Here is a 26,625-nt window from a genome sequence, read left to right on the forward strand (position 1 = left end):
TTGTAGTTATTGTAGAGAGGTAAATTCATAAGGGAAGTAATTATTTTAGGAAGAGCAACGACATAAATTGGTGCACACGGCAATACATTAAATGGCGCAGTCAGCCGACAGGATGTGGTTTATATAACTGAAATAAGTACTTTATATCAATCACGATAAGCTGGTTTTGGATTCCAACCAGAAATTTTTAACAAAGGCAAAGGTTAATTTAATATTTGTGTTAACCTAGAGGCAAACATGTCAAACCCTTCAAACAGTTCAATAATGGAAGACAATGAGTTTTTTTCGATGCATTAACCCCCCCCCCCAACAAGTGTTCCCCCAGTTCTCAGGCGAAGATTCTGATGATGTTATCTCATTTTTTTCATACATAAAAGAACTAAGAAAAGCTGGAAGATGGACTGATTTTCAGTTACTGGTATTGCTCCGTAGTAAGCTGGTAAGGGAGGCAAAAACCTTCCTATACTCCTCTCCCATTCTAAAAGAGACCCTGGAGTATTCAAAGTTTAAAACGGTCCTAATTTCCCAGTTCTCTAAACTAGGAAGTTTGGGGCCTAATTTATGGAAACTCCAGAGGTGCACTCAGTAGGACAGGGAGAGCGTGTCTGAGTTTCAGAACAGATTACTAACAGTGGCCAGTACCCTGAGTGTCCACAATGAAGAGAAGCCTCATTTGGACTGGGCCGTTTTCCAGCAATTCAGGCAAGGAGTAAGACAGGAATTGAAACAAACTGGCTTCAACAAAAGAGTGACTAATTTGGATGAATGCTACAATGCAGTTAAGGAACGGGAGCAGATACTTGGAGACATACATCCCACTTCTGCTGCCGGTCTTGTAAACTTGGTTGAGCAAGAACGCTGCCCAACAATGAACCAAGATAAAAAAGGACAAATCCAAGATAAGAAAAGGAAACGAGGGCAATGATAGTGTGACAGTGAATAAGTTGACTGAAATCCTGCCTGAGACTTGTAAGATCAAGGCTATAGTCAAACAGGAAGTGGAACTTATCCAGAAACCTGTCATGGAGCAATTGGACGAAGTAATGAAGAGATTAGAGACAATATCAGTGAAGGCCCCAGAACCTAAAGTTTCTATGATGGACGAAACTATGAGTTTAATTCGAGAAGAGGTCGAGAGGCTACAAAAGCCCCTTCTTGACCGAATGGATGCTGTCATGGAGAAAATCAAAGCCGTTACCTCCCAAGAAAAGTTAGTACTACCATCAGATCACAGGGCCAATGATGTTATGCAATTGTTTCAGAGGTAGGGGATGCTTTAATAGAGGTCATGAAGAAGAACTTAGATCTCATATGTACGCTAATAGGACGTGGAAGAAGGGACAAGGAATAAGAGGGCAGTCATATGAAATGATGGTGAAGACCAGTGTGCTTGGAGAGCAATGCCCTACTTGACACTGGAGCGCAAACCTCCATCATTTCTGAGGACTATTTTAAAATGTTAGAACCATACATTAAGGACAAGATCACTTACCTTAAACGATCCGTGAGAATATTTGGGTGTACAGCTGCAGCATCTCACGCGTCTAAATCAGTAAATCTTAAAGTGCATCGGCCTGAGTTCAGAATGTATGTTTGGCATGAGTTTCTGGTCTTGTCAGGATCTTCTCTCCCACACATGAAACTGATTCTGGACAATGATTTTTTGATGAGATGCAACTTTAAGTGTGATTATGCGAGGAAGGAAGTATATCTCCTTGGAAGAAGGAAAAACATAAACAGGGGAATTGAATCAAAGTTGCATAAGAGCGGAAGGAACTCACCAAGGGTCTGATCTTTTAAGTGGAGCCTTAAAACCCAGGTTAGTAAATCTACAGGTGAGCTAGCAGGTGACTACTTAAGTATGAAGGAGCATATTTTGTCAGCAGAGACAAGCCCTCATGTGAATCAAGTATCCTTTGTAGTACGAACATCACAGGGAATTTCACTTAGCACTGGGAGCTTAGACGTAGACAAGAGTAAGCCTGACATCCCAGGAATTAGTCACATTAGAGTTAGGAAAAGGAAAAAGAGGAAAATAAGAGAACCTAGTCCCCATCCTGACAAGGAACTTGGCAAGACTAGATGTCTCCAATTCACAAGGAAATTTTTTGATAAACTGAACACCTCTGAAAGATTGAAAGGGGGAGGATCAAGAATCGAAGTGAATGAAAGGAAGGAATCCAAAGAGACAGATCATAATATTAGTAAACCAAGTAAGAATGCAAACAACCACAGGGGCACACGGTACTTCCAGAGTCAAAGAAACCCACAATATGAAGAAGGTATAAGGAGCAGGAAATAAAGTGCCATTACATGAGACCCCCCCCCCCCTCAGAACAGTAAGGAGGAACACTTAAAAAAAAAAAAAATTCTGGAAAATTTTTAATTTTTGAAGGGGGGACCTTTGTTATACCCTGATAAGTTGGAACATAAAATATTTCATCTTATCATTATATAATAGAGTGAACACACAATAAGAAACATTATACCATACTTGCCTCTGAGTATAAAAATAATGCATTGTAAATATATCAAATATTTCATGCTATGAGAAAACAAATAAGTATGCATTTTGTACCACTCACAAATTAGTTAAATAATAATGGAAGAGTAGACCTGTAGGAAAGTTTAATAGAGCATTGTGTACTAAAAGATATAGAATGTTAGCACAAGTTCAAGATGGGGGGGGGAGGTGAAGTCCAAAGGTCACGGAGCAGCAATGCGAAGGAGCTGTTCGCCCCAAGCAATCGCGTGCCGTCAGCGCATGTGGGATATAGCGGAGAAAGCTGGACGCCATGATGTGAGCCCACATGAGTGCGTTGGGTGGACATCGCGGAATGTGAGAATCGGCGAGAAAGAAAGGTGAAAATATAAGGGTCTAGCACCCCTGAAAAAAGGCTTTTTGTTCCTGGATCTCCTGGTGTTCGTCTCGCAGTGTCGTGAGCAGGTGAAGGGGTGGTAGTGCCTCCATTCTGGAGGGTTTCGATAGAGGCAGCGGCAGAACTAGACGTAGTATCTCCGTGGAATGAATAAGCCTGGCCATCCATAGAAAGCCAGATTGGAGCACATGGACATTTCGTCTAAGGAGAAGCAGATTCTGGTAGGCCTTTAACGTGATGCAGAACCAAGGATAGATAAGTAGACTTTATTTGTATTTGATTGTGAATGAATGATTTGTGCCACATTGTTAAACCAGAGGAAAGAAGATTAATGATAATAATTAGGACTGAACTGCAGTGATCTAGAGAGGGTTACCTTAAAATCTTACTGTCTCCTATTGTGATAGAGTTACATAATATGTTCTAGGAGGTTAAGAATATGCTTAAAGTAAGTAAGGAATTGCTATCAATGAAGGGATTGTAAAAGATATAAATGCTATCTTGTATGGTTTGATTGAACTACTAAAAAAATAGAGAGTTATTGTGATAATCATGCATGATTAAGGTATTTAAGGGAAAATATAAGAAATCTTACTTCAGAGATTTACAGTTTAATCAGTTTGAGTATACTTATATTATTGTATTGTTCTAATTCTATCCTGACTGTCAGGAACTCCATTAAGGTGGGAATTAAGCTTATTATATTGTATGTACACATTTATGATATCTAATAAACCTTGCTTTTGCACCCAACTAAGACTATCTGTGATTTCTGGAATCCGATGCTTATAAAAATGTACTACAAACCTAGGGGGGGAGACTAGAATAAGAATAGATTTTGGCCACGTCTGCATAATTACATGGTACTTAAGTGATAACTTAAGTACTGTCTTGAGATCACCTCTTGATTGACAATATTGTTTAATCTAAAAGCGCTAAGTGGCACAGTGAAATATAAATTTCTTAGTGTTTTATGAGGGGTTGATCTCAGACAATCTGATACTCTGATATTGGCTCGATCTCGAGGCAATTCCTTTGTCCCCCAGATGTACCACGTGATACCCGAATGAGAGTTTAACGGGGATTTGACCCAAAGACTTAAGGATAGATATATGAGTAGAAAGTATGACACAATACTGTCCACTAACACTCCCAAATTTTCAGCTTCGTCAGTTTCCTAGAGTACAGTTCCATCAATGTGGTATACAGCTGGTAATCTTTTCACCCCACATTATACTTTGTCACATTAAACTGACATTCATTCTCCTTTGCTCAGACTGCCAGTCTATCCAAATCATCCTTCAAAATTTTAACATAATCTTTTTTAGCTATTGCTCTACCCAACTTTGTATCATCAGCAAACAACTGAACATTTCCTCTCAAATCCTTTCCTATATCATTAATTTAAAAAATAAACAGTAGCAGCCTAAGAACAGATCCCTGTGGCATGCCATTAATCACAGGCCTTCTTCTGGATTCAACTCCTGAATAAACTACTCTCTGATATCTCTCCACCAATCAGCCTCTCATCCACCTCACCAACCCTGTATTCATCCCCATGTGCTGCAGTTTATTGATTACAACTCCATGTGGTATCTTGTCAAAGGCATTTGCAAAGTCCAGCAGTAATACTGTAAACCCATTACCTTTATCCAACTCAGCTGTCACTTTTCCCATTTCCCATTTCTATCTATCCATCTAATATTTTTATCTTGACCAACTTCTCCAGTACCTTGAAAACAACTACTGATATGCTGATCAGTTGTTAATTTGCTACATCAGTCTTGGAGCCTCCTTTATGCAATGGAACTTTTTCCCCTCTTTCAACCCATTGTGTTTTAACCCAACTAACCCAGAGCTGAGACTTAGATCAAACAATGTGATCAAGGGCACTGAGAATTCTCTAGCACCTTTCCATAAAACTTGAGCTGGTATACTATCTAATCCCACAGCTGTATTCACATTAAGGTTCTATAATATGCTATGCAACTCCATTTCATTTACCTCAGTTCCCATATAAGCCTTTGCCCCTCTCATTACCGCAATATCTCCATCTGGATGATATACCTTTACAAAGTGTTCACTTAATAATTCTATTTCAACTGATTGTTACCTCTCTACTATCAGCATTCATTAAAATCATTCTGCCATAAACATTCTTCCTTTTACTTGCAGCATATCGAAAGAACTGTTTGGGATTATCTTTGCCCTTCACTGCTAATTTCCTTTCATACTGTGCTTTTGCCTTTTTTACCACACTGGTTACCCTTCTGGCCTGTGCTTTGTACTGCTCATGTGCCTGCTGGTCACCTGTCTCCTTGAATACCCTTTACAATTTTTCTTTTTTTGCAGCTCCTGCCTAATGATGATATTCATCCATTTAACTCTCCCTTGATTTACTCTCCTGACTTTAGGTATGCAGTCATCTATTACTTCCCTCAAACACTCCTTTATCCCTTCCCATGCATTATCAAGATCCAGTTTCATATGACATAGCACTGATATCCAAGCAATCTCCTAAGCTTGTCATACTTACCACTCCCAGGGCTGCCACTCACATTTTTCGAAATTCCCCAGATTAGGGAAAAATTCCCGAGGTAGTAATAACTAAGGCTCGGATTTTTAGGTCGTAAAAAAGTGCAAAATATGCATCCAAGTATACACTAAAAACATTAAAAACACCCAAAATATGCTCTTAAATATGCAAAAAACTCAAACTATGCACTTAAATATGCCTTTATTAATTTATAATTCTGCATGGTTTAATTAAAACATTACACATAAATTAAAAACATAATATAAAATACAAAAAATTGACATTTAAATTGTTATCTACTAACTGACCAGAAAAATGACATAAAAATTTGCTCATTTTTTTTTATTAATTTTTTTTATTAATTTTTTTTATTAATTCCCTCTTACTGCACGGTTAGCCTAGTGGCTTTGCGCTTCGCAACCATATGCCTGGGGAAGGAGTGTCCTAGGTTCGATTCCCATCCACGACGTGAGGAGCTTAAGGATCTTCCTTAGCCATAGCCAAGTTAGCCGGTCTTGGGTGTGGGCAGCAGGGTTTTTTCCGCCAGTTTATCTGGGGTTTTTCATCCCGCAAGCAGGCAACGGGAAACCACCTTGCTCATAATCATCTCTCCCTAGAATGGTAGCATATAGCTACCCTCCCCCGGCCGTATGGCAGATGGGAACCAGAAGAAGAATTCCCTCTTTCTCTTTTCCTGTAACAAAGCATACTTTCATTTAAAAAAAAATGTATAAGTTTATATTATAATTGTATAATTTAATAATTAGACTTAATTCATTTTACCTTTTACCTCTTTAAATTTTACAATTTCTCCTTTTTTTTTTTATTAATTCTCTCTTTCTCTTTCCCTGTAACAAAGTATACTTTCATTTAAAAAAAAAGTATAAGTTTTTAATATAATGTCATGTATTCTTTAATATTAACATATTTGTTAATATCATGTATTCTTCGTATAAAAATTATACAAAGAATACATGCTTAACTTACTTTAATCGACATTTCCTCCCTTTTCTTCATCGCCAATATCTTCTGGTAATTGATCACATTCCCTTTGCTGCTTTGTGGTATTAAGTCGATTTTTATATCTCTTATGAACTGTGTGACTTTCCAACTCCTTGATTAATGTTTTCGGTGGCTCCCAAGAAGTACATGTTGCATTTTGTCTCGCTAAGCACTGCTTTGCTAGGATTCTGTCTCTCACAGTTTCTGTTTTTAATGAATTCGCTAATTTTGTTTTTATACAATTCACTTGTGAGAAAATTCGCTCCACACATGCAGATGAATGCGGCAGAATAATGAATGCCAATATCTTTAGGAATTGGTAGATCTGATGCTACGAGACGATAACTTCTCCACTCATCATCTATTTGATTTAACCTAATATCATCAACAAGTGAGGGGAATTGAGCACCAAGAGGAATAATGGTAGATGGTGACTGGCTAGGGTCACTAGCAACTTTTGGGTCCTAGATTCGTAATTTTCCAACAATGCTGTCTTCTTCGAAGACAAATCTTTTCTTTATTTGCGAACTAAGTTCCACAAGAACCTTTAAACAATCATTTTTAAATCTCAACAAAATAGAGTTATCTTTGAAAGGGTTTCTAATTAAATGTGCCATTGCTCTACCACCAAATTAAATATCATTGACATTTTTATAGTTGTTTTGGTTTCTTGGATCGATTTCTGATAATTTAGCTGTTCTTAAAATCTCATCTTTAATGATGCAACTAAGTAAATTGGGATATTCTGTTGATACATTTAGGAATAGTTGGTGTAACCTGAAATGCTCTGATTAAAAATCTATATTAAGTGTATTTACTTTTTCAAGAATATAATGAAGGAAAAAAAGTATTGGTCTAGTTCCAAGGTCAGTAAGTGTATCTTAAATTTTTTTGGCATTGTCAATTTTATCTATCCTTGATTCATTTTGAAAGTATAGAACTAATGCATCATATTATTCTAAAATAGTTGATACCCCTTTTTCCCTCGACAGCCACCTGGTTTGAGAAAGTTTGGGAATTTTATGTGTAGCTATATCAGCAGCTTCTTGAATGAGTACAAAATCTCTTTGCCGCTTAGCACTGTGGGAGAAGTAGGAGGTTAAATCCTTTAGAAAAGCTGCTAAGTATGAGGGTAAAACACTGACTGTATGACTAGCGCATAGAGCAAATAAATGACAAACGCAACCCATAACAAAAACATATGGGACGTCATCTTTCAACAGTTTCTGAAATCCACTTAATGCCCATCATGGAGGAACAGTTATCACTACCAGACCCAATGATATTGCTAAGAGGAATGCCATTATCCAGCAGAAGAGTTTTGACAGCACTGTAAAGACTTTTAGCACTTCCATTCTCTACACATACTATGTCTAGTAATGCATCAGCTACATCTTTTTTATCTGTATCAAAATACCGTACAACAACATCCAAGATTTGAGTGACGGATATATCTGTACCCTCATCTATTATAATTGAAAATTTTTGATTCTTGTATATTTCGATAAGTTGAGACTTTTCATGGAATGATATTCCATCCTGAATAACATAAGAAAGATTAGTTTTCTTCATTGCCGACTTTCCAGCAATTTGGCTATCTGGAAATGTGTGTTTACACATCATTACAAAATGATCAACACGAGAAAATGGGATGTTATGCTTGAAAAGAAGCCAGCAATTATTAACTCACTCCTAGCTAATTGTTTATCCTCTGTTGATGCTTTCTTATTAAGAAATTGAGTAATAAATAACAGCTGTCGACTTAGCAGACTAATAATTACTTTTATGTTTGGCTGAAGCTTTATGTTTTATTAGTGCAGATTTGTTTGCATTTTTAAATGTAATATTACAACACTTACAGTAACTGGTATCTTTGCTGTTCACGTCTTGCTGCAGCCAATCTTTTAATTAGGATATTTTAACCAATCTTCTTTAAATGCTTGAAAATACCACCTCTGTTTTTCTTTGATGGCTCCATATGGTTGGATTGGAAGTACCATAAATATGAAAATAAGTAAAAATATTGATAATTTAAACAATTTGTCAAACACTGTACAAGCACAAGTATCTCTACAAAATACTGCAAGAGGTTGCGCTATAATAATACTGTTTAATATAACGATGTAAAATAACGATGTAAAACTTGTGTGATAAGAAAGGAAAACGAAACCAGAACAGAGCAAAAATGGTTTATTTATCAGATTTATCAAAAAAAAAAAAAAACAAATTCGTGAATATAATAGTAAAATATGACAAAAATATTAAAATTCAAACTTTTGTTCAAATGTCCCAAGATTTTGGGAGTTTTTTTATTAAAAATCCCTAGGTAGTGGCTAAATTCCCTAGATCTTGGGAAAAATCCCAAGGAGTGGCAGCCCTGACCACTCCTGTAATTCCACATATACCCCCTCTTAATTGAAAATTCCACACATTCAGCTACCTCCAGGTCAAGACCATGTGATTATTCTCAGCAGTTTGTGGCAATGTGGTCATATTAATTATAGACAAATTCTTAGAATCATTTACTAGATTGAGCACTCTCAAACCCCTAGTATATTCCAATATTCCATCACATGCTGTCTCAGGTAATTATTCCTCAGTAACTGCATAAATTCCATTTCTTTCCTCCCATGTGTCCTCTCTTCCTTCTAATATGTGTTCCAATAGATGAAATTGTCCATAATAATTACTCACCCCATCCACTGATTAAGCCTATTTGTCGATACATACGATCCTAATCATCTTTTCCATTCCCTGGTCTATAGCAGCATCCACTTGTATGTTATATTGTTCTGGCCACTATATCACACCAGATAGCCTCAAATGTGCTATTTTCACTGGCTCTGCAGTTGAACTCTACTCTCTTTGGTTGCAGTTCATCAGCTATTATCAATAACACTACCCTCATTATCTTCTTTCTATCCACACTGTACTCTTCACATTCCATCCCACTAACTATATCATCTTCTGTCAGCCATTATTTCCCTAATGCCAATAACCTTTGCCCAGGATGAACTAACCAATGCCAAAAACTCCTCCTCCTGCCACTTGTTCCAAATGACCCTGGCATTAGTGTATGTGATTGGTGCAGAAACCCCTTAGGCTCTGACCACCATCCTGATGCTTTATACTAACTATCCCATTCTGGTTTCTTACCAGTGGTATTCACTTAGGCATTTTATGTGCCTTCTTACACTCATCTACCTCGCTGATGTCCACTCAACAGCTTCGCTCCTAAAAGCTCTAGTTTCTCCATTTTGCACATCCACTTCATTCAACAACACTTTTTTCATACTCTGAACACCAAATCCATTCAGATGCAAGCAATCCCTCTTGTATAAGTCCTTTCACTCATCAAGCTCTCCACATCCACAAACTCCACACAACTCCTCTTGCATAACCTATGCATCAAGTCATTTGCTATTATGGCCCTCCTTCTCAGTTCTGCTCTGTCATATCACGGCAACAGACTCATTATCTTAACCTATTTCACTCTTTTCTTTTGTTACTTCCAGTTCTTTTCTTTTATTAATTCTTTCACGTTCTCCCTCATGCTATACGTTTTTCCTTTCAAATCATTTGTTACAGCCAAAACAATCAACTCTTTCACTTTACCCTTTAGTGCTCTAACAGCCTCATTAATTTTTGCACCTGGAAAGCATGATTTTGTCAATCTCTCACCTATCATACCTCTTGTGATTAAATCATCATACAAGACTTGCTCCTTGATCTTTCCTTCTCTCTTAGTCAGACACTCATTTATCTTATTTGGCACTTCTTTCTTTCTGATAGCAGCTGATGGACTCGCCAGACATTTCTGCATTCATTACGGCTCCTGCTTTGTCCTGTGTATCACTCCACGTAACTGAGCTGTCCCCCCCCCTCATTACAGCCAGCTCTTCATTAAAAAGTTTGTCACTTTTAACCTCTCTTTCAATCCTATCTGCATTCCATCACACACACATTCACACGTATTCTCTGTTCCATCCACCACTTCATTCTCACAACCTGACATGCACTTCTGACTCTCACTTTCATAGCATTTCAGTGCACTTTCCCACCACTATTAATTTCAAACCAAATACAATTTGCTTTTAGTACTGCATACATCTTGCAGACATTGCACTGTACGAAGTCCCTTTGATTAAATTTTTAAACAGTGATGCCTTGGATGCCATTGTTCTGCTTTTCATCAGTTACATTACTATGCTATGTAACTTACCATGCAAAAAGACTATATTGACTATATTTAAAACAAAACTTTTAACTTAAATCTCATTAACACCATGATACAATCTTCTTCTAACAAAATTTTTAAATATCACTTTTTTTTTAAAACTAAACAACTTAACTTTTGAAGCTCTCCAAACTGTTCTACCACCATATTTTTTTAAAAATATATGTTACTGCTATGTATGCAGTGAGTTGAAGTAATATTTCTGTGAAAATGTATTTCTGACATATCAGTGAAAAAAATAAGCTTTATAAACAGTTTTAAGCTTAAACAGAACAGAGACCAAATCTGTGCACAATACTCCAGGTGTAGTCTTATCAAGACCTTATAAAGAGGAAAAATGACTTCCTTATCCTTACATGTCAAGGTTTGCTTTGCTTCAACATCACAATTATCCTCTCAGTTGTTTTTGCAAATTTTGCTAGGTGACCTCTGAACTTCAAGTTCATATCCACCATTACACCAAGATGGCTAGTCTCATCAATTTCTTGTAGTAGCATAATCCTGCTAATATAATATGCTGCTGGAAATCTCATATCACCAAAGTACATAACTTTACACTTACTATCATTAAACTGATAGTCATTTTTGTTTTTCCAAATTTCTAGCCTATTCAGATCATTCTGTATGTGCTAGATTTAGCAGCATCCCTAATTGTCCAAACTACCTTTGCATCATCAGCAAACAATTGCATATTATTATTATTATTATTATTCAGACCTCCATGGAGTCAAAATACTCATCGTGGGAGGTCCTTCCTAAGAACATAGTGTCTCAAGACTCATCGAGGGGAGGTCCCCCCTAAGAAACACAAAGTCTATCATACCACTCTTTAAACTCATTGACCGTTCTCGCTCCCACCACTCCATCAGGCAATGCATTCCACGGTTCAACCACCTTCCACACAAAGAAACCACTCCTTACCCTCTTGCTCACAGTTTCCTTTCGTAACTTCCAGGGATGGCCTCTTGTCATCACTCCTTCCCGCTGTTCAACCAAGTGAAAGAACTCCCCAGTGTCAACCCTGTAACCACCTCTCAACAGTTTAAAAGTCTCAATCATATCACCTCGCCTTCTTCTATCCACCAAACGCTGCAGTCCACATTCCCTCAGCCGATCCTCATAACTATGCTTGTACAGTCCTGAAACCATCTTTGTCATCCGTCTTTGTATCCTTTCCGCAGTTAATTTATCCCCTTCAAATCCTGGGGACCAAATCTGAGAACAATAGTCCAAGTGTGGTCTGATCAGAGACTTACAACGGAATGATAACCCTCTTATCTCTGCAGGTCAGTGTCCTTCTCATAATTGCAGCAATCCTCTGTGTTACCTTCACCACCTTTGCAATATGTCCCCTAAATTTCAGGTTTCTATCAATCATCAACCCCAGATCTCTTGTCTCCCCCTACTTCCTCCAGTATAACTCCTCCCATAGAGTATGCAGCATTCCATCGATGTTTCCCAAACCTCAAGACCTTACATTTTGCTGCATTAAACCGACACCCCTCCCCCCATTCATTTGCCCATCTATCTAGCTTATTTAAATCCTCTTGCAGGGCTACCACATCTGCACTATTACTAATAATCCTTCCCAGCTTCGCATCATCTGCAAACAACTGAATATCCCCTTGCAATCCACTGGCAATGTCATTGATATAAAGGTTAAACAACATAGGTCCTAGTACTGAGCCCTGTGGGACCCCACTTGTAACCCTTTGCCTCCTTGAAACTGCTCCACCATACACGACTCTCTGATACCTATCAGACAGCCAGTGAATTTGAGCTGTGCAGAAGAAAGTGATTTTTAATCGGTGAATAGTCCATTTTCCCCCCCCGTTTTTCTATGTTTTTGAGTGCTAAATTGTTTCTCTGAATACGAGTGTACTTCAGTGGTTGTTTTTTGGAAGTTAGTTGCTGTCGTGATATAATATATTTTGGTTACCGTTGGAATCGAATGCATAATGGTGGAAGACAAAACGAAGCTAAGTTTTCGTTACTGTATTTAGTTATATTTCATTTTATTTAATTATATTTAGTACTTAAATGTTTTTTTGTTTGTACTTTTTTTATTCTTATTTATTTAACGGAATTTATTAATTGAATAATTATTAAAGATTACGCTACTCGGCAGTAAGGAATAATGGCGGATTCAGCAGCAGTCACAAGTGGCATATCGCCAAGTCCTCCGCCATTTAAGAACTCAATATAAGCAGTATCATAAGGGACTTTGTGGCATGCAGTACTTGTGGCATGTATGCGTCTCGGGAATTAGGTATGTGGCTTGTGAAAGAGAGCGGAGAGTGTATGTGCGCAAAATGCAGGCAGTTGAAGGAAATAAGTGCATTAGAAATATCGATATCCGACTTTGTTGCTCCAGGAACGGGGAATGAATGTAGGAAGACAAGTAGTGTGATAGGAGAGAATGAAAAAAAGATATATATGAATGAGAATATAATAGTTGGTAGTGTGGAAGGTGTGAGTGACTGTGAAAGTTTAGGAGATGGTTTTGTTTGGGAGAGTGAATTTAGATTAAGAGTGACTGACCTGCAGAGGGAGATAGATGAGTTGAAAGAGGAGGTGGAATGTCTTGTGAATGAGAGCAGAAGTATGAAAGATAGGATTAGGAGAATGGAAGAGATAAATGCAAGGCGAATCAGAGTAGGAGAGAGAGAGAGAATTTAGGGAGTATGAGTGAGAGGTATGGAGGTGCTAGAAGAGGAGAGAATGGAAACAGTAGAAGAGATGGAATGAGAAAGAGGTATGGGAATGCTAGAAGACGAGAGGATGGAAACAGTACGAGAGACAGAATGGGAGAGGGATATGGAAGTGCTAGAAGTGGAGAAAATGGAAACAGTAGGAGAGAGAGGTATGGGAGTGCTAGAAGAGAGGATAGCAGTAGAGGAGAGGGAATGAGAGAGACCTATGGGAATGAAAGAAGAGGAGAGAATGGAAACAATAGGAGAGAGGGAATGGTAAGAGGTATAATGTATGGCGACTCAATGATCCATGGTGTTCAAGATAGGATGCATGAGGAGTGTTTGCCAGGAAGAACAATAGAAAGGGTGTCTATGGCAATTAAGAGAGGTGAAAGGGTGGATGAGATGATTATGATGGTAGGAACGAATTACTTGAGTGGTAATGTAAGTCGGGCAGCGAGAGATATGAGATTTTTGCTTGAGACTGTACAGAAGAAGACAGAGAGAGGAAAAATAGTGTGCGTGTTGCCTAGGTATGATAATGATGAGCTGAGCAGAAGAGTGGTGATATTGAATGGCATAATAGTGAGAATGTGTGACAAGAGAGGACTGGTATATGTGGATGCTTGAAGTGCGTTTGAGGAAAGAGAGGAATTGTATGCGACAGACCGTTTACATTTGAATGAGGAAGGACGTAGGCATCTGGAGAGATTGCTGTTCTGAATGAGTCAGTGTGTCCCAGGGAGGATGATAGCAGGGGTGGCCTCTTGTGGGAATGGATACTTGGGAGAAGGGAGAAGATGTCAGGTAACACTGAGCCCAGTGGACTCTAGAAGGGATAATGCTGCATATAGAAACAATGGCATTTATATGCTTTATACTAATGCCAGGAGTATCCGGAATAAGGGAGAGGAATTGGTGGTGCAGATAGCATCAGCCTGGCCAAAAATTATTGCAATCACCGAGACGTGGTTGACAGAAGGGGATATAACAACAGGAATAGAAGTCGCTGGGTATAGCATTTTTCGGCAGGATAGGAGGGGAAAGCGTGGTGGTGGGGTACTGCTTATGATAAGTGATGACCTATGTCCTCTAAGAGTGGAGGTTTTGGAAGGAAGTGAGACAAATGATTTTGAGAGCGTATGGTGTGAGGTAGAGGTAGGCAAGACAGGATATTTAGTGGGGTGTTGCTACAGACCCAGGAGCACAGAGGATGGGGACCAGGAGATGTTTAGACAGCTAAGTTTGGCAAGTGCAAGAAGAATGATTATTATGGGAGATTTTAACTACAGTAGTATAAATTGGAGAGAGGAAGATGCATGTAGCAATAGGGGAATGGAATTTCTAGAATTGTTGAGGGAGAAATGTCTTAGGCAACATGTAACAGAGGGAACCAGAGGTTCAAGTGTTTTGGATTTGGTTATAGCATCAGAAGAGTTGATAATAACTGAGTTGACATCTCTCCCACCAGTTGGAGAGAGTGACCATATGGTTTTGACTTGGAAAATGAATAGACATGTAGGAGTATCAAAGAGACGGGAACTTATGTGGAATTATAATGCAGGTGATTATAATAGTCTTAGACGTCAACTTCAGGAAGTTTCATGGAGAGAGGAATTGGAAGGCCGGGATATCATTAGTGTGTGGGAAATTGTGAAAGAATATTTGTTAGCAGCAATGGTAAGTTGTATACCATGAGTGAAGAAGAGGACACAATTTGGAGTAAAGTGGATGACAAACAATATTAAACAGGAATTGCATGTGAAAAAGAGGCTATGGAAGAGATATAAGGAGACAGGTGAAGAGAAGATGCATGAAGAATATAAGACACAGGCCAGAAGAGTGACTAGTGTGGTAAGGAAAGCGAAACTGGAATATGAGAGGAGATTTGCCCTAAGATCCAAAGAAAATCATAAGGAATTTTTTAGCTATGTGGCCAGTAGGAGGAGAAATGACTGTGGAAGAATGATATTGTGGGATAAAAATGGGAATAGAGTGACTGATGCAGAGGACATAGTGGAACTGGCCAATGAACACTTTATTGGAGTATTTCATCCTAGAGGAGTCAGTTTTAATGCTAGAGGGATAGGGCTGGTTCAAGGTTTAGAGGTACAGGAGGAGAGTGTGTTTCAGATACTGAGGACTCTGGATGTCAGTAAAGCTGTGGGACTGGGTATTTCACCATGAGTTTTGAGAGAATGTGCTAGGGAACTGACAGTGCCTTTAACCTGGCTTTTCAATGAAAGTCTGGCTTCGGCAAAGGTGCCCAGGGAATGGAAGGTAAGATAGTGCCATTGCATAAGGGTGGTAACAGACTGGAAGTGTCTAATTATAGGCCAGTCTGTGTGTCATCAGTAGTTGTTAAGATCTTGGAGAAAGTAGTGAGGGACTGTATACAGCATTGGGTAGATGAGGGTAATGTTATCTGTGAGAGTCAACATGGAATTGTGAAAGGGTGCTCTTGTTTTAGCAGTATGCTAGCCTTTTATAATAAAGTTACAAGAACATTAGATGAGGGAAAGGCATATACTGCAATTTTCTTAGACTTAGCGAAGGCATTTGACAGGGTGCCACATGATAAGCTGATATTTAAGTTGCAGCACATGGGTCTGGATGTCAGATTGGCCAACTGGATTAGACCCCTTAATGTCATTAATGTATAGACTGAACAACAATAGCCCAAGGACTGAACCCTGAGGTACACCACTATATTGTGCTTGACAAGAAATTTTATTGATTTCATCCATATTTTAGCCAAATAAGAAAAGTTTGCACTGAAATGATTTCATGACTAGCTGTATTGTATGCTAGCAGTTAGTTTATACCAGGGTAAAATATGAATGAAAACAAGAATATAAATCAAATTCACAGGATAAATTAATTATAAAAAATATGTCTTAAAATTCCTAGGACAGTTTTTTTGTGTTTTTCTTGATTATGGACATCGCAAATTCCAACATTTTTTTTTTTTTTTACAGATGTATGGAAATCCTGTATGTCTTAACTTATTTTTCAACTTTAAATCTTTCTTAACATTGGTCTCATTAAGTTCATCCTCACTTGTTTTCATCCTGTGCACATCTTCCATCACTTTCATACCACTTCCATCTTCATTTGCATCTATCTTTACCTCTCTTATAATGATAACATATACATTTTCTACTATTTGCTATGAAAATACTATGCAGAGTGGTACTAAAAGTATCACTTTCCATAGCTTTCATTCTCATTCAGTTTTTATACAATTATCCCTACAATAAGCACTTAATATAATATTGCTCATTCATTGCTGATGCCCTATCATCTTCTGTTGAATTCATCAGTTATACGATCATGAAAAAAGCTTTGTTTGACAATAATTACCCAATATATGTTTTTAAGTTCATGACTTCATGACTGAAAATTTATTCATCTGAACTAAAACACATTTTCAGAACATAATTATCAGAAATAAATAATGTATGTCACTCTTTAGTTTTATAATTGATATGTTATAAACTATTACATATTTTTTTATATAATAAGAATGTTTTTAAATACAGGCAGGTAGATATTCTGAAAGTTTTATAATTGAACTAAAAAATGTCTTAAGAGAATTTTTCTGATTTAGGTCCAGGTATCAGAAACAGAGGAAGAAAAAAGTAAAGAAGATCAAATCAAAGAATTCTTTGCCAAACTTGCTGGAGAAGACTTAGAAATAGACTGTTATGAATTGAAAGAAATATTAAATTTTGCCCTTAGAAATGGTAATATTATTAGATCATTAGTATTTTTATGTGGTATACTTGGACACTGATAAATTCTGATTACTTATTGTATAATTATTATTCGTGACACCTCCAAGGAGTCCGAAGACTCATCGCAGGAGGATACCTACTATACAACTGTCTCCTCCACTACACCGAACCTGTACTATACTGTATATAGTATGCCCACAGATACGAAACCCTTCGACACTTCTGCGCATGTCAAAAGAAGGAGAATCCATTCCAATGATAGGGTAATCAATCCGTATTGTGGGATGAGTGTTTATTATTACAGGGTGGAAAATTAACTTCTCTTTTATGATTATTGTAGTTTTTAAAGTGGTAACTATTTTGCTTGTATAACTGTTGGAAAATTTTACGTATAAAGCACGTGATTTCACGTGTTGGTGACCAATTTGTACATTGCCTTATTTCTTTTTCCCCTTCAACATGAATTGACTCTTCTTGGCAGTCTTCCAGCAACAGCTCTCACTTATGTGGTCAGACTATAACAAATATCTCCATCAACGCCATCTACCACCCACCACAACTAGTATTTTTTTGTCTGTAAATTGCATGTGTTCTGAAGGGCCGATTTGTCTGTATGTGGATTGAAACACCCAAGTTTCCTGGAGGAAAAACCCTGCTACCTCCTTATGAGATCGGCTAACTCAACTTCGATTGAAAAAGTCCACATAAATATTCCTCCCATCACGACGAGAATCGAACTTGGACCTATTCCAATCGAAAAAAACATTCTTATTTAACAAGAGTATAATAATTTGACAATTAACATTTCCAAGTTGTTCCCATTTATATAATCCATTACTATTGTAACAATTTGACAAAAATCCAGTTGACATTTAGTCCTTTTGACTAAAGTAGCTATTATATCATTATCATTAGCCAAATCTTCAAAATTTTTGCCAACTAAGTATAAGACTGAAGTATAAAAAATTTATTATTATTATTATCTGGGCTTCTCCATGGAGTCTGAATGCTCATTGCAGGAAGTTCACATTAATCATTATTTACTTAGTGCCTACCATACTTCTCATCAGACTCATTCGCTAAGAGCGCATTCAAAATTACAGCTGGTAATGCATTACACTCATTCACTGCTTTCATTCAAAAAAATCTAGTCATCACTTCCTTGCTAACCACACTCACTCAACTTCCAAGATGAACCTTTGTTCTCTCCTCTACCTGGCTAGTATTGAAAAAGTTCTATCTTTCCTCTAAATTCCTCCTCCCTCTTAGTAACTTATATGTTTCTCTCATATTCCCCACCTCTTAACCAAATTTTGTAGCTAACAAATCTTCAGTCTATCCTTATAGAGAGACATTCCACAGGCATTTCACCCTTTTGATATGACTTACCTTTTAATCCTCTTTACTACTTCCTTATCTCCAAAAAATCCAGGTAACTAAATCTGTGAACAGCATTCCTTATAGAAGAATTATAATTTCCTTATCTCTATTTGTCAGTGTGTTTTTGATCTAGGTAATCCTGTATATTATTTTACCCACTTCCCCAGTATGTCCCTGGTAGAGGATAGAACTGAGAAATGAAATTTCCCATTTAAATTAAGGGATATTACATCCCATATTGTTTCATAGCCGAATAAGAAACTCAAAGAGTTTCATGCCGAATATGGGACTTCATGCACGATATGGGATGTAATATCCCTTAATTTAAATAATTTGCGTCACCGAATTGAAGCCTTTGGCTCTTCACATATTCATGAAATTTCCCATTTCATATATGTTATCAGAAGAAGAAGATCACTTGTCGAACTACTCATGCCAAGATAAGTTTTATTAATGAAAAACTTATGTATTTAAGTGATAATTAGTGATAGTTGAGAGTGAATACATAATAATTGTCAAAATGGCAAAATGTTTGTGGAATGCCTCTCTATAAGGATAGACTGAAGTAGGTTTTGTCATGATTTTTGTGTTATACAGCTAATGATTAACAAAGGCAAAATGAGACAGTGAGAATAAGAACAACTAGACATGCAGCATGAAACTGGAATGTGGCAAGTGGTGTAGATTTTCCAAAGATGGTTTGTTGTCAGGAGATTGAACAAGAGAAGTGAGAGGGTATGAATCTGTGGAAAATGTATGTGATATTTTGATGGACTGCAATGTGTTAAATAAAAGCTGAGAATGATGATTTAATATTAGATGAAAGGCAGAAGGCAGTGAAGAACATCAGAATTAGAATGGTATAAGTGAAGAGGGTGTACAAAGCATCTGATTGTGAATGCAGAAGAGACTGAAAGAGCAAAAGTGAGCATGATTGCAAGACCAAAAGAGACTGAAAGAGCAAAAGTGAGCATGATTGCAAGACCAAAAGAGAACATGACAGAAAGAGTAAAAGAGCAAAAGCAGATGTGATTGCAGAAATGGAAAAAGAATATGACTGATGGAGCAGAAGCAAAAGTGATTGCCAGTATGAAAAAGAGTGTGATTGCTGGAATACAAGAATTGAAAAATGAAATTACTAAGATGAGAAATGAGATTAGATACTTGGTGAATATCAATGGAAGAGTGTGAAAGAATAGAATAAAAGCAGAGAAAAAGAGGTGACAAATGACTCAAAAGTGACACTGTATGGAGATTTCATTATTAACCCAGCTGATGAGGTGGAAAAATGCAACAAAAGTGGTAAGGTGGGGTCCCACAGACCCACCCAAATAATGTAGTGTATTATAGAAATCCATATCTTTTTAATCAATATTAGATTACATATTGTTTAAGATTCTTCCTCACAGTCTTGTTCTGTATCAGACTCAGGGTTACTGACTAATTCTAAATCAATTTCACTAACATCATCTCCACTAAATGACTCCTCATCTATCAAAGCATCATCTATAAGTTGACGTAACCTCTCTTCTTCCTGCTCATAACTCATCTGGTAAAAAAAAAAGATATTATTCTCAAAATACCCTCTAAATATTTATGAAAACTTATTTGCTTATAGTTGGTATGTAAAAATATAGAAGACACAGCAGTAACGATAATATTTTAGTAAAATATACATGAAAACAACTTAGGTTTTGGAAGTAAATATAGTCACACTTTGTAAGGTGGGGTCTGGTGGACCCCAGCACACTTTACACCTCTGCACACTAAACTTGCTTGCATGCAACAGCCTGTCGTCTATGTCATCGAGTAGTGCATTACAGGAGGGGGGGAAGCTAGAGTGAGGCATGACTCACTGCCATGCTTTGTTAACAAGTTATAGTCAATTTAAAATCTTTGGGGTCTGTGACCCCACCTTACTAATGCCGGGTTAAAGGTGTGATGGATGAGAGAGTACACAAGGTTTGTTTTTCAGGAGGGATGGTGATTAATGTTTATTAATTGCACCTTTTAGGAAACATTAATTGTTCATTAATGTTTCTTGATGTTGAATTCTTTGAATTCATGTGGAAACTACTCATAGCTTAAATGAGATCTTGAAGTATTGATGTATAAAGTCACAGCACAATGCTTTATGCAAAAAAATTGAATTTATCTATTCATGATAATACATTTTATTTTTATTATTATTATTATTATTATTATTATTATTATTATTATTATTATTATTCATAGCCTCCATGAGCCACAAGACTAATCATGGGTGGTCCACTCTAGAAAACAGTCTATCAATACCATTGCTTGAACTCAATCACCGTTCGGGCTCTCACTGCCCTATCAGGAAATGCATTCCATAGCTCAACCACCCTCTATGCAAAGAAACAACTCCTCACCATCTTGCTCATGCCTTCCTTTCGCAACATCCAGAAATGGCCTCTTGTCCCACCAAACATGATAAACATGATAAACACCAAACCCCATGTTCCACCAAACAAGATAACTCTCATATTGTCAAACCTGTAATTACCGCTCAACAGTTTAAATTCATAGTGAAGAATTTATGGAGACAAAAACACGCATGTTGGAGTAATTACTTTACTTATAATTAATGTTTTGATTTCTTGATGTTTTGATCTCTATATCGAGGTCATCATCAGAAAAGCATACATATGCATTGGACACAAGCTATTGACTCTACCCAAAAGTAAGATAAATCTAAATGTTTTGTTAACCACGCTACTGGCCAAGACGTCTACAGACGTCAAGGTTATCATGGATGTGAAGTGCATATTATAATTGTAATACCATTGATATTACATTGAAATATATGATGGATACGAAGCGTATCATGATGCGTATTTGATTCATAATGGCCGGTAAGGTGGTTAATCATTTACTCTAGCCTGACCTCTGGTGAAAAATTTTTTTCAAATAATAATAAATAAAATATATACAAAAATATAAACTAATTAACCAAATAAACTCATTTTTTATACATATCAGTATAATAATATACAGATGACAGAGAAAAAAAAAACTAAATAAAAATAAAGTTTTATAGTGGAACTACATTAAACACATCTCTATAGTCCTCTTATATTAAGGTTTTCTTGTGTTGGGATTCTTTCATCATGTTCTGGATGCTATATTGGTTGCAAATGGATCCTCCAGATTCTTGAAATTACTAATCCATCATTCCTGTTTAAATTCTGATGATGTTTCAGCTTTTCACAAGCTTCCTTGAAATTTCTTTCCTTTCAAACCAGTTTTGGTGTGGTGTAGGGATTTGGTGCCCTTCCAGTTGATTCTGTGACATGTTCAAAGTGCATGGCTTAACAGGTCTGTTTTACCATAGTGTAGGAATTTAATGTCGCATTTATGTATTAATTATAATTAAGAGCCAAAGGCTCTTAATTTGGCGACATGAACTTATTTAAGTTAAGGGATATTATATCCCATATTGTTTCTTAGCCGAATAAGAAACTCAAAGAGTTTCATGCCGAATATAGAACTATATAAAGTTTGGCGATTCCAAGCGTAAGCAAATAACTGGATAGTGCAGCAACTGACCCTTGAAGGTAGTGCAAGCTGAGGTAACTCATGTAAAAGGCGGAGCAAGCTCTGATCACTATTCTTGATATTTATCCATAATGTGAACTTAACTCCTAGAAGCTGTATTATTGTTCAACATTATGAGAGAAGGTTACTACCCAGACCGGCTTCGACCTTTTTTTTTGAGGTCTCATCAGTGAGTAGGTAGAATGGGAGTTCATGTCTTTCATCATCGGCCTTTGGAGTATAAAAGATTGCTGAGAGTCAGCTGGTAGTAAGAGGGGGAAGAGAGTGAAAGGTAGAGTATGATAGTAGGAGGTAGTAAAGAGGCCTCAGTCAACCTGTTTAGTTGTATAACCCAGAGGTTGTGGCTAAAAGGTCTGTGAACATCTTCTCCTTGCACCTATTCTTTAAAAAAAACTTTGAAATAAACTTTTCTTAACTATTATGCGTTCGTATAATAGTTAACAATTAACAATTTAACTAACCAGGTGTCTATGGAGGTCCTCTCCTAACACCTGTTTTAGTATAAAACTTAAGCCAGATTTTTTATTTTTTTTTCCGAAAAAAAAAAAAAAAAAAAAATGGACACTTAGCTATGGGAGTCAAAAGGTAAAATTACTGTGGGAATGAAAGCATTTCTGCATGAATTAGAGCATAAAAAAGTTATGAATGTTTTTTTTTTCTTTTTAATATATATATATAAAAGAAGCAGTAAAGAACTGGCCAACCTTACACCACAGGGAAAACAAGATTTGGGGGAAGAATCTGGCCCAAAAGATGCCGCTAATAAGGAGCAGCACCGCCTCGCAGTAAGCCTTCGCAGCCTGAGTTCTCAGATCTGCCCCCTCCTATATGAACTGTAAGAACACATGGAGAAAGAAAGAAAATCAGATGTGACTTTTTAAAGGAACAGACACGGTATGATTAGGCCCTGTCTCAGGACACAGAGGATAGGAGGTTTGCGCCATTTATTTACAAATCTCCTGGTATATGCCTTTCTTGTGCGAAAAACCTAGGGATGTAGAAATAGATCCCGCTGAGTATTCTGGCTTGTATTATGTTTTCGTCGCTGATTTGGGACTTTTTCTGCACTTTCCAGATGTGATACTTGATACCATAGGCGTATCGCATCTGGAAAGTTAAAAGAACTCCCAATATCTTTCATGTGGCTTTAATTTTAGGATTTCCCTCCCTTCGGTTTTAAATTTTTTAAGCTGTTGGCATAATGAATTATACCATTCTGGCCATTATACCATTCTCTGCGCTGGGATCAGCATGTCCCGTGGTCCCGAAGCAGGGGAGAAAATGCTCTAGAAAGTATTTAATTAGGGATTCTGAAATATGGTTAGATTTTTAGGCCTTCCCTATGGTTTTGAGAGTGTTTGCATAGAATAGGCAGTTTAATTTCGGAAGTGAGAAACCCCCTTGATTGGTTTTGAGATTTAGATATTCTTTTTTAACCTCATGCCTTCTTCTGTTCCAAAAAAAATTATTAGTATTTTGTAAAGTTGATTCTCTTGAGTTTTTTTTATATTAGTTATAATTATTGTATGCATTAGCATGGGGATTATTACTGTTTTTATTATGACTATTCTTCCGTAGAACGAGAAATAATTGGGTTTAAATGGTTTTAGTTTCTTTTCGCACTCTTCCCGCAGTTTCTTAACAGGCAGTACCAGGTTCGCCGTGAATGGGACGCCTAGTACTGTTAGGGGCTGAGTTTGCAGAACTAAACCATAGGGAAGGTTATTTCTATGGAAATTTCCAAAAATTTTAATTTTTGTCTTTGAAGTATTAACGCGAAGACCACTGGCCATGCTGAATTTTTGCAAAATGCAGAATAATAAATGTAGATGGATTCAGAGTCTCTGAGCGTCGCCACTACATCATCGGCATATGCTACAATTTTGCTCTGTCTGGAGACTTTGGATAACGGTATTCCTCTAACTGCAGGGGAGTTATCTATTTTTCTTATGAGGGGTTCTAACGTGAGTGAGAAGAGGAGAGGGCTTAGTGGGCAGCCCTGTCTTACCCCTTTTGTAATAGGAACGGGTTCCGAGAGGAATCCATTGATAGCTATTTGGGTGGAGGCCTCTGCATAGATGCTTTTTATTGTTTGCCGAAGCTTCCACCCTGCACCTATTTTCTGAAGGATGTCCTGCAAGTACATGTGTCTGACGCTGTCGAATGCCTTTTCCAGATCCGTAGAGAAAAATGCCAAAGGGTAATTTTTGTTTTTGGCCAGACGGATTAGGTCTCTTAAGAAAAAGAGATTTAATTCCATCGATCTACCCATTATTCCGTAAACCTGGGAGCTTGTTATGATTCTATACCACATTTGATGTGGCTGCAGATAATTTTTGCAAATATTTTGTAATTCAAATTAGTTAGGGAGATCGGTCGCCAGCTATCTGCCAAGGTGCGATCCCGATCTTTCTTTGGGATAAAAATTGTGTAGCTTTTAACGAATTCCTCGGGGATATTTCCCGAAGTGAGGAATCTGTTAAATATTTTTACTAAAACTGGTAGTGCGTAGTCCCAGATAGATCGGTAGAATTCTATCCCTAACCCATTCAACCCTGGAGTTTTCCTTGCCTTCATTGTTTTGCAGGCTTTTTTAATTTCCTCAGTGGTTATTGGCCTGTCATGCAGAGCACTAAGATGCTCGTGAAGACGTGTGATGTCCCACTCACTGAAAACATCTGCGCTCTGCTGATCAGAAAAAGTGCCGAGGTACTGCTGATGGAAACAGCGAAGTATTTCAGGGGTTGATTTTAGCAGTTGGCCATTCTCTTGGATCTGGTAAACCATTTGCTTCCACCTGTTGTTGATTATAAGCGGCGGAAGGTGTTTCCAAATATCTGAGATAGAGTCTCGCTCGAAAATCGAGGTCCTCGACTCTACTCTGCCGCTCTTGCTGTAGCTCAATTTCTACCTGTCTGATAAGATAGCTACAGGGTATTCTTCTCTGCTCGTTGGTGCGGTACCAGCCAAGCTCCCTATAGAGCTCCCTCAGACGCTGTCTCTGTTGGTGTGCCCTTTCACGCTCACACCGCTGAAAGAATTCCCTTGTCTGCGACTTGAACTGTAGCCAGGTTTCCCAGTCCCAGTTAGTGTCTCTCCATTTGTTACAAAGGTTCTGTAGCTTATCGCTAAAAAGACTGGGGAAATTGGGAGGGAGCCTCCAAGGACCTCTCGCTGTTTCTGTTATTTCTGGTATCCTTATTTTTAATAGTACCATTTTGTGGTCTGTTAGCAGACCTCTCACAGCGATATGACGTACCCCAAGAACATGTGGTTCTAAAAACTGGGATACATAGAACCTGTCGAGCCTCGCTGATATCTGACCATGGCACCACGTTGTTCCTACTTTTAGTGGATTCTGCTGTCTCCAGATATCAACAAGGTCGAAGTTTTCGCAGCAACGTTTCAGTTCCGTTGTTAGCATTTCTGCCTATTTTGTCATATCGTGCATCTTCTATACAGTTCCAGTTGCCCGCCATGATTAGGTGTTGCGCACCTAGAAAATAGTTTTCCAGTGTGGCAAAGAAACCGTTTCATTGGTGGGGCTATTCGGGGTAGACCCCGAATTTTGTAGCGAACAGAACTTACATCCCTTTAATGAGAATTGCCAAGAGGTGTCCTATTAAAGTATTAATTATAATGAAGAGCCAAAGGCTTCAATTCGGCGACATGAACTTATTTAAGTTAAGGAATATTATATCCCATATTTTTTCTTAGCTGAATAAGAAACTCAAAGAGTTTCATGACGAATATAGAAACTATATAAAGTTTGGCGATTCCAAGTGTAAGCAAATACCTGGATAGTGCAGCAACTGACCCTTGAAGGTAGTGCAAGCTGAGGCAACTCATGTAAAAGGTGAAGCAAGCTCCGATCACTATTCTTGATATTTACCCATAATGTGAACTTAACTCCTAGAAGCTGTATTATCGTTCAACATTATGAGAGAAGGTCACTACCCAGACCGGTTTCGACCTTTTTTGAGATCTCATCAGTGAGTAGGTAGAATGGGAGTTCATGTCTTTCATCATCGGCCTTTGGAGTATAAAAGATTGCTGAGGGTCAGCTGGTAGTAATAGGGGAAGAGAGTGAAAGGTAGAGTAGGATAGTAGGAGGTAAAAAGAGGCCTCAGTCAACCTGTTTAGCTGTATAACCCAGAGGTTGTGGCTAAAAGGTCTGTAAAACATAATCTCCTTACACCTGTTCTAAAAAAAAAATTAAAATTTACACTTCACTTTATACGAAAAAGATAACTTTAGATTACATTAATCCAGGTGTCTGGAGACGTCATCTCATAACCCCTAAAAAGAGAAAAATGTTTGTTAAAATTTGGAACTTAGATTATTCTTAAACTATGCCTTACAACTGGAAAAAAAAACTGTGATAGCGGGATCCGTATTGAGGTGGACTTTATATCAACCAGAGAACCGAGAGTTGGGGGAGGAACCCGGCCTAAGTGATGCAGCCCACAAGGAGCTGCACCGCCTCGACGTAAGCCTTCGCAGCCCGGGTTCTCAGGTCTACCCCCTCTTTAGTGGACTAGAGAACCAATAAGTTGCACAATAGAATTAAGTATTTAGTTGG

At 37.7% G+C, this 26,625-nt stretch overlaps 1 protein-coding gene across 1 annotated transcript in view; it reads left to right on the forward strand.

The window, feature by feature from the left end:
- The window catches only part of LOC150102409 (calpain-B-like), a 913,019-nt gene that overhangs the window by 803,585 nt on the left and 82,809 nt on the right, over positions 1 to 26,625 (forward strand). Inside the window, exon 16 of the mRNA XM_090399770.1 lies at positions 16,958 to 17,093. Coding sequence (XP_090255896.1) covers positions 16,958 to 17,093 — 136 coding nt within the window. The remainder of the gene's footprint in view (positions 1 to 16,957; positions 17,094 to 26,625) is intronic.

Source organism: Typopeltis vanoorti, chromosome 10, assembly GCF_054136105.1.
Source record: "Typopeltis vanoorti isolate ZY-2024b chromosome 10, IOZ_Tvanoo_1.0, whole genome shotgun sequence".
NCBI classification, from domain to species: Eukaryota; Metazoa; Arthropoda; class Arachnida; order Uropygi; family Thelyphonidae; genus Typopeltis; species Typopeltis vanoorti.